Below are 9,780 nucleotides of genomic sequence, written 5' to 3'. Positions count from 1 at the left end.
CGGAAATGGGAGCGGGGAGCCATAGAGCTGCCGAAGGGTAGAGCGCCGCAGCTCCCGAACGAGGCTCAATGGCGGCTGCGCATCTGTGGCCATAGATATAGAAAAATAGAGCAGCTTCTGCTTTGGATTCCTTTTTGGGCCGCTTGGCGAGTCTCGTCTGCCGGCATGGGGTGGAAAATGCGCCTTGCGGGGGGACAGGTTTTATTTTTAAATACTGTATAGAAATGCAAACCAGCCAGACAGGGAGGCGGTGCTGCATAGGGACCTCCCTCAAAGGAACATGTGTGTGGGGTGTTCATCTGCTGCTGTAATTCAGCATAGTACTGAAAATTGTTATAACTGTGCGTTTTCTTAATTGTTGTTGATGAGCAGAAATAAACACTTAACAAACACATCGGTCAGTTTTCTTTCGCCTCACGTCAAAAAGGATATCGCAGAGCTGAAAAAGGATCGGAAACGGGCAATCAAAATGAGGAAAGGGATGAAGCGACTCCACTAGGAGGAAAGGTTGCAGCGCCTGTGGTCTTTTTAGTTTAGGGGAAGTGAGTGTTCCGGTTTGCAAACGTTCTTTAGAACCCGAACGTGCGACGCGGCTTCCGATTGGCTGCAGGAGCTTCTTGCAGCCAGTCGGAAGCTGTGGCTTGGTTTCTGAACATTTTGGAAGTCGATCGGACTTCTAGAACGGATTCCATTTGACTTCGGAGGTACACCTTAGAGTCAAAAGGCTTGTAGATTATAGATAACCCTGACTCTGTGTGTGTGTGTGTGTGTGATGAAAAGAACCAGCAAAGATTCATGCTTACATCAGGGAACATCCAAACCTTTATATTTTAAATAAATAAATGGCATTTCCTTGTAAAGCACCCCAGAGTTTTCTTGCAATCACAAGGTATAAACTTAGTAAGTGAATGAGACTGCAAATACCTCAAAACACTGATACAACTAATTGGCATCAAACCTCCAGGGTTTCAGGCAGGGTTCTTTCCTGAACCAGGGACACTTCTGGCTGCAAAGCTTTACCACTGAGCAACAGCCCTTCACATGAGTGGTGCTGGCGTAAGCCCTATCAAGCTGAAGCATACAGAGCCTCTAATTGCTCCTGGAGCAGCTGCTAGCTTAGGAGAGGATGATTCGTTGTCTGAGTCTGCTGTGACCTACTAAAGAAATAACAAGGTAACTATTAATTACCTCCTCACCAGTCTTTCTCTTCCCATAGAGTTGAAGTTCACAGAGGCTAAATGTGTTTGGACAGCTTCTTTATATAGCAGAGTAACTAATAAAATATTCAAGTATATTCAGGAATAGATGTCATTTCCCCCAAAGTGCCATGTTCTGCACAGTACTCTCCATTTCCCTTCCCCTGTTTTTCAGTTTTTTCCCTCTGTTACCTAAATGCATAGCCTGGAGCATTGCACTTAATGTCATACAGTGGTACCTCTAGTTACGAACTTAATTTGTTCCGGACGTCCATTCTTAACCTGAAACTGTTCTTAACTAGAGGCATGCTTTCGCTAATGGGACCTCTTGTTGCCAATGTGCCACCGGCACGGTGTTCTGTACTGAAGTTCTCACCCTGGGCCAGCAGGGGGATACTGTAGATAGTTATGCAAATAAGGGATCGAAAGTGACATTCAGTGATTGGATAGTTTTAGAAAGTTGTTACAGTTACTTTGTACTGGAGCTCTATATAAGCAGGCTGACTGAACCCTTCAGTTCAGTTCTGTCCTGGCCTGTGAATAAACAAGAGCTGTTTGAAGAATCACTGTGTCGTCTGATATGTTTACCCACAACTTAACACACACGATTTCCATTCTCATCCTGGGGCAAAGTTCTCAACTTGAGGTAACTCTTCCAGGTTAGCGGTGTTTGTAACCTGCAGCGTTTGTAACTCGAGGTACCACTGTATTACGACTTTCCCCCCTACTTGGTCTCATTGGAAAACAAGCTCATTTAATCCTACATCAGCCTTCCCAGACCTGATGCCCTTGTGAAGTTTTGGGTGACATCTCTTTTAGGAATTGTAATTCAAAGCATCAGCAGGGCACCAGTTTGGGGCTGTCTTATATACTTGCTGAAGCAAGTTGCTTCGTTGGAGGCCGAGCCAACAAATCTTCTGCATAAAACTACTGAGCAGTTTTGTTTTATTTTACTAGCTCAGAGTAAATTCTGAAATGGATTGTTCAGGGTTGGTAATCTGTTTATGAACACAGCAATGGCTGCAACTCTAGCCTTGTCAGTAACGGCTTTGACACACCATGTTGAATTCACACATAATGTCGAGCCTACACAGGAACATAGGAAAGTTGTCAGAACTATACAAAGTCAGAGTATTCACCATCTAGGTCAGTATTTTTGGCATAGACGTGAGATCTTTTGCATGCAAGGCAGACGCTCTCCCACTGAGTTATGGCTCTTCCACGCACAAGAGTAGGCTAAATAAGACCACCATATGGAGGCTGCATGCAAGGTTCCTTTGATCTCCCTTTGAAGCTTAGAGCTACTTATGCATATTTGAAAAGAGGAACAGCACAGTATAGCATGCACACTTTCCATGGGGCAGCTGGTTTAACTATTTTAATTGTATTTTTTATTTGTATTTATTATTAAACACCATATTAGGTTAAGGTGTGCTTAACTACTATTTCCCCCCTTTTTGTAATGTACACAATCTTTTGTTGTTGTTCTGTTTTGTTTCCTACACGGGTACTGTCTCTTGTTCTTTTTTGTGTGTCTTATCTTACTCTGTGCACTTGAAATTTTGTACCTTTTTGTTTTTCAATAAAGAATAAAACTGAAATGCAAGCTTTGTAGTAGGCGGGGGAATCTGTGGCCCTTTAGATGTTGCTGGACTCTCTCTTTTCCCCAGAAATAATTTTTATTTGATTTTACAGGTATAAAATTATAAAGATGACACAGCACATATCCACAATTACGAGATTCCAATGAATCTCTGGCCTTCCCACCTTCCCCTCCATGGATTCGATTATTAAATCTTTTCTACTGCATCCTTTTCAATACTCCCATTATTATTTTTATATACAAAACCTTCATTATCTTCATAATACCCATTGCATTACAAGTGTTATTGCAGTCCTGCTAATGTTTTCATCTGTTTACTGTGGTCTCCAAGATAAATTATAATCCCCCCCCCATTCCTTATTAAAGTTTTGGTCTTCTTGGTTCCTGAGTTTTCCAGTCAATTTTGCCATTTCGGCACAGTCCAACAACTTAATTTGCCATTCTTCTCTGGTAAGATGTTGCTGGACTTTCACTCCCATCAGCCCCAGTAAGGCCAGTGGTCAATTACTATGGGGGCTACAGTTCAGCAACATCCGAATGTTAGCATAGGAATACCCACCCCTGCTCTGTAGACAGGAGGGCATTCACAGTACAAGTTAATTTGAGATTGAGTAAAGAGATACAGACACAGCCCATGTAAACTTTATCATTATTGCAGGACAGGCTCTTCTTCCCAAATTATCTTCTTTTCCTCACCTCTCCCACCCCGTTTCACTCTAAATATGTAGAAGAAAGTCCCATTCATAGACACCCACAACACTTTCAACATTTCCAGATCATGTCTCCAGTTGATACTTGCCTCACAGGACTCATCTGAAAAGCATGAAGGCACACAATATATCCTTGTTCAAAGAATAAACTTTATTCGCTTTCCCATTTCCCTTCCCCATGTCCTTGTTGGAAAAGGGTGTGTGGCTTTGTGTAAAAAATAATTCCATTTAGCAGCAGCCACAGCAAAAGAGGGACCGTAAGACTGGTGAGTCCAGGAGCTAAAGGCTTCCATTAGGCAAAGGAGAGAAATGGGGCCAGCTAAATGCACGTGGGCAATGAGGAAGGGAGGGATAGGACAACACATCCACCAAGAAAGAGTTCTGTATGGCACTGTGACAAGATGAGACACTTTCGCATTTGCGCCTGGAGGGAGCTGCAGTTGGGGGTGCTGCCTGCAGCCCAGGCACCTACTGCATGTGGCATAGAAAAGGGGGGAGCCAGAGAACTGGACAGACCCCAGGACACCCAACGCAAAGCTTTTTCCAAAGTGGTTAAACTCGAAGCAAAGAAAGATTCCGGTCAACCCTTGTGAGCTATCCAGCTTTGACGGAGATAGCTATGCCAATAAAAGTAGTCAAAAGGGTTTTGGGTTGTTGTTGTTTTCAAAGGGACAGATTCAGCATTGAACTTCTGCTTGCAGAAACCAGAACCCCCAATCGGACATTGATTCAGGAACACAAAAGTTGCTCTTTTGTAAGGGATCCGGCCCCAAGAGCTGTCCTGTAGTGCAATTTTATTTCAGGGCATCATCTTAATTCAGCAAACCCAGAGAGAGCTAATGGGAAGAGTCCCCTGAAGTCAACAATGGCTGGGCAGGGGATGTGTTTGAGGACTTGCTGAAACAGAACAAGCCTTCTTCCCATACAGCTCCACCCGGGAGTGCAACAACCACAACATGATGTGGAAAAAAGGGCAGATATCCTCCTGCGAATCTGAAGGGCATCGCTTTATTCTTGGTTGCTCAGCCCTGAATGCCTGAGGTTGCTCAAACACTGGCCTCTGGGTTTTTGTATTCGCTGCTTCTCTCCTCTTCTGTGATGTTGGAGAAGCCCAGTTTGGAGAGACCTTCGTCACTGGGACCATCGTTGTTGAGGTCTGCCGACAGACAGGGGTGCAGCAGATGGTCCCAGTACAAGCTGAGAGTCGACTGGTCTTGGTTTTCCATCTCCCGCTGCTCATACATCTCTCGTGCGCTAATCACTGGCGTCTGGACTTCGAAGGTCTTCTCAAAGCGGGTGTAATCTACACGGAAGGCGCCTTTCTCCAACGTCATGCAGGGCTCAAAGCGGTGGCCCCACAGGATCTCGTCCTCTACGTAGGAGGTCCGGGCTTGACACGTCATTCCTGGGGGGAAAGGTATGTCAGTGGGCGGTTGGAAATGTGGAAGACACCATACAGTCCTATTGGGTTCAATGGGACTTACTCCTGGGGAAGCATGTATAGCATCGCAGATTAAGTTATACATCTAAGTTATGTTGTTTGCAGAAAAAAAATGGAGGGCAAAGAGTGGAAATTGAAACATTGGCATTGTCTGAATTTGGCAACCCCCATATTTTTGTGTAGGGATTGCCATATGGGTCAAGAGTTCTTTTACTTTAAGGGGGGTGCAAGAGGGAGAGTGAGGGGTTCAAGTCGAAAAAGGAGGGGAACAAAGGCCCCCAGAAACCTGGAACTGGCTTTGTGACTTAGAGTGTTGCATGAAATGAGGACTTTGGGGTTGTTTCTGTAAGACACATGTGCCCAACTACAGTCATACCTTGGTTCTCAAACTTAATCCATTCCGTTTGACTTCCGAAACCGTTCAAAAACCAAGGTGCAGCTTCCGATTGGCTGCAGGAGCTTCCTGCACTCAAGCGGAAGCTATGTCGGATGTTCGGCTTTCAAAAAATGCTCGAAAACAGGAACACTTACTTCTGGGTTTTCTGCGTTCCGGAGCTGATTTCTTCATCAACTAAGCTGTTTGAGAACCAAGGTATGATTGTGTCTTGAACTTCCCACATTTAGGAATGTGGGATACAGCTCTTTTATTTCATCAGGTCATTGGTCTATCCAGCTCAATACTGTCCCCTGTGACTGACAAAGGGCCTCTCTAATTTCAAACAGGTCTCCCAGCCCTATCAAAGATTTTGGAGATTGAACATGAGACCTCCCTCTCTCTCCTGTACAACCATGAACTCTACCCACCAAAGTTAACAAGCTGCCTCGTGTTGACAGGACAACTTATCCCAGGAAATAAGGAGCTGAGTCAAGACACCTGACCTTGACAGGCATTGATGATACTGTTCCATCTATCGCTCTCCGGGTGATCAAGTGCTGTGCTGCAGCGAGCAAAACCCACCAGGAATTGACCTCAGGCATTTCTACATTTCTCTCTTTGAAGTTTGTGTTACAGACAGTGCTTTTATTCTAGAAAAAAGGTGCCAGTATTGTGTACCCTTGAGTAGCGCCCCCCCACCGTGGGGGGGAGTACTGCTTACAACTACAACTTTTAAAATGTTGATGCCCATTTTGTTTCACTCCGTGCTACTTTTACTTTTTATTGTATTGTTTTTACTCTGTTATGCCCATCTGGATGTGTTCAATGTGCATCTTATCTTGGGTTTTTTTTATGATGCTCACTGACTGTGATAAATATTGGATTGGATTTGACTCTTCCACAGGAAGTGGCCTTATACCAGGTCAAACTCTGCTCATTTTGCCCATTCTGGTTTTCTGTGGTGGTCCAGAGTCTCGAGTGATGGCAAAGGGGATTCTTTCCCATCACCTGACCCCTTTAACCAGAGATACTGGGATTGAACCCGGGACCCTCTGCATGCAAAGAGAGTGAGGCCCTAACAACATCTTCCACTGTGCCTTCGGTCCACCTAGATCAGTATTTTCTGACTGGTACCTGTCCTCCAGGATTCCTAGGAGAAGATGCTTCCCATCTATTATCTGATCCTTTTCACTGGCCACATCAGGAATTGAAACTGGGGCTTTTTGCAGGCAAAGAATCTTCTCTGCCGCTCAGCTGTGATCACTCACTTCTACTTATTTTGACCTCCAATTTGCTTTTTGAACAGAGGCTAAGTGGTTGTCATATCAGGGTATCCAATTGCACAAACAAGCTGCTAGTCACCAGGAATATCGGCTTCATAGAATCAGAACTGGGAGGAATCTCATTCTGTGCTAGGGCAGTGATATCTGTCATATTCCGTGTTTGTTCCAATCAACTCCACTACCGTATGGGCTTCTGCTAAAACCAACGTTGTTTGTCTCACTATCTGCTGTGACTAAGACCAATTTTGGTGCATTTCAGTGGAAGAGGAATGCCAAAAACAACAAATTTGTGTAACATTTGTAGATTTAAAACATCACAATAGTGAATAGTGCTTATATTTACGTGCTTTCCCTTCCTCTTGTCAGTCAAATATGCAAATAATGGCAATTTCTGCTCCCATTTCTGTTATTGATTGAATTATCTGACCTTATTCTGTGCATGTATTATAGGGGGAGAAGGGTAGGGGACCCTCTTAAGGGGAAAACCAGCCCCACCTCGACTCTCCCCAATTTTAGCCTGTAACGTTCTACACACGGTAACCAGAATTCTTTGCGGGACACAGCGTGCTTTAAATGCATGGTATGGAAGCCAGTGTACAAAATTCACCCATCTGTGACAGTTCATGTTCTGACTTCAAGGGACAGTATTTAGGACAGTATTTATACGTGAACAGAATTTGAGCACCCAAGCAAGGGATTCTGGGGCTCAGATGCTGGCCTGAGAAAGCAGCCCCATTTATCAGGCCGTGCTGCCCAAGTTGTGGCATTCCCTCCTCAGCAAGGAGACCTACCAGACTCCAAACTCTTAAATTCCACCAGGAAACAGGTGAAGACACTTCAGGCAGGCTTGAAGAGGGGATGATATGAAAAGAGCTTTTGCTGGAACATGGCCAGCTGTTTAATAAGCTCTTTTCAAGTTGTTATTTTTAACCCCCATTAGATGCTTTCAGTTGTTCATGTTGGTGGCTTTTTGTTTTGTTTTTTAAGCAGGGAATTAAATAATACTTTTTAAAAAAAGGAATTGTCCAAGCTGCTGCTTCCTCTTCCAACAATTTTGCCGGTATGTGAGAAAGGGCACTTTTAGGATTTTGCTATTTTGAGGTGGGATTCAGTCACAGACCAGCAAATTCAGGCTTTGTAATTAAAGTATCGTTTCGCTCTATAGGATGCACCTTATTTTAGAGGGGGAGAACAAGAAAAAAAAAATCTCCCCCTCTCTGCTCAGCGCCCCTTCAGCGAAGCGACAGGAGAAACGGAGCCCCTTCCATTTCTCCTCCCGCTTGGCTGAAGGGGCGCTGCGCAGCTCTCCCTCTCTGCTGAAGCCAGGAGAGTCTTGCTCTCCCGGCTTCAAGCAAAAGGAACCCGAAGCCTTCGGAGCGCAGCATGAGTTCCCGCTGCGCTCCGGAGGCTTCAGGTTCCTTTCGCTGAAGCCAGGAGAGTCGGTGCACACCGACCCCTCTCGCTCCCCAGGCTTCAGCGAAAGCAACACGAAGCCTCCGGAGCATGGAGGGAGCGCTCCCATTGCGCTTTGGAGGCTTCGCGTTCCTATTGCTGAAGCCAAGGAGCCTGCATTCAGTCCATAGGACACACACACATTTCCCCTTAATTTTTGGAGGGGGGAAAGTGCGTCCTATAGAGTGAAAAATACGGTAGTTCTGGAGTTCTTGCACAACAAACTCACTTCCCCTGCCCCAGCAGACAGTTTGTGATCTTTGGGGATCATGCCTGGTTGATGCAGTACTTTATAACCTTCCCACGAACAAATCAGAATGAATGCTCAATAAGTGGTCGATGTCATCTAACCTCCCCACATACTTTGTGCAAACTAATCATGTTGAGTGCTTAATAAGCAGGCCCTCTGGAAATGACAAGACAGAGAGGAATGACCACCAGATGGCACAGGACACAGCCATCCTGCACTGCAAATAATTATGTTTTGATTTGATTTGTCTCTGTGATGTTTATTCTGTGTGCATTTAATTAGGGCTGCCATACATCCAGAATTTCCCGGATATGTCCATGATTCAGACACTGAAAATAGCTTCCAGAATTTTCAGAAATCAGTCAAAATGTCCAGGAAAATCCAGGCATATTGCCTTTCATATCGGTAGTGTTGATTTTTTGGGCCAGTGTCCTTAAAAATACAGTGGTACCTTGGTGCTCGCGAACAAATCAGCTCCCAAACGCTGCAAACCCAGAAGTAAGTGTTCCAGTTTGCAAATGTTTTTCAGAAGCTGAAAATCCGACGCAGCTTCTCCTTGAGTTGAGGAAGCTCCTGCAGCCAATCAGAAGCCGCGCCTTGTTTTTCAAATAGTTTCAGGAGTCGAACGGACCCCCAGAACGGACTAAGTTCAAGAACAAAGGTACCACTGTAGGTGTACAACTTTTGTGTCCGGATTTTCGCTTTTTGAAATATGGCAACCCTAATTTAATACATGTTCACATTCTTTTCACTTGAGAGTGCGGATTCCACTTTAAAAGCAAACGAACAAAACATCCTAATTGATATGCTCAGAAACGGCAGTGCTTATACATGCATCTGCACACAGAAATTATTGGCTGAATTAAATATGCTAGTGTGTTGTGTTGCATAATGCTCCCTCCTTCCACCTGCAAATAAATGTTACTTTTGTTTAACAGCAATTCCTTTCTTCTTGAATTGCTTATAAACTACTCTGATTATGTCTCTCAGCTTGGTTGCTTGAGCATAAAGTGATGGTGCTCACATTTAAATTCCTCCATGTTGTTGAACCCAGGGAAGGAGGAAGCACACCCACATCAGCCTGTCCAAAGACTGATTTTCTTCTGAGTTGCTTCTCTGGAAACTCCAGCCATAACACTTAAACTGGCTGGAGGCTGAGGAGAAGCCCTTTTCAGTTGTGGTCCTCCATTTATGGAATTCTCTTCCTGGGAATGTTTGCCTGGCACCAGTACTGATTGCCTAGAGGTGTCAGGTTAAATATCTTTTTAAAAAAACTAACTACCAGATTTTTAACCTTTGATGAATTTTGACTGAGATGGTTTTGATTACAGTGGTACCTCGGGTTAAGAACTTAATTCGTTCTGGAGGTCGGTTCTTAACCTGAAACCATTCTTAACCTGAGGTACCACTTTAGCTAATGGGGCCTCCCGCTGTCTTTGCACGATTTCTGTTCTCATCCTGAAGCAAAG

General features: G+C 44.5%; 1 protein-coding gene across 4 annotated transcripts in view; it reads right to left on the bottom strand.

Annotated features, from left to right (window-relative positions):
* LOC310695984 (G protein-activated inward rectifier potassium channel 4-like) overlaps nt 1–9,780 on the bottom strand; it is a 165,095-nt gene that overhangs the window by 119,755 nt on the left and 35,560 nt on the right. For 2 of the 4 annotated variants that reach the window (XM_083481029.1, XM_083481030.1), the window contains one exon: nt 3,643–4,914. The exons of 1 other annotated variant lie outside the window; for it this stretch is intronic. In XM_083481029.1, coding sequence (XP_083337155.1) covers nt 4,556–4,914 — 359 coding nt within the window. In that variant the 3' untranslated portion in view covers nt 3,643–4,555. Of the gene's footprint in view, nt 1–2,713; nt 4,915–9,780 lie in introns of those variants that run through there. One more of the 4 variants, XM_083481031.1, reaches the window with a different exon arrangement.

Source organism: Podarcis liolepis (genome assembly GCF_965112155.1).
Source record: "Podarcis liolepis genome assembly, chromosome: 16".
Classification (NCBI taxonomy): domain Eukaryota; kingdom Metazoa; phylum Chordata; class Lepidosauria; order Squamata; family Lacertidae; genus Podarcis; species Podarcis liolepis.
Note: the sequence above shows the minus strand (reverse complement) of the source record. Positions and strands in the feature narration are given on the sequence as shown.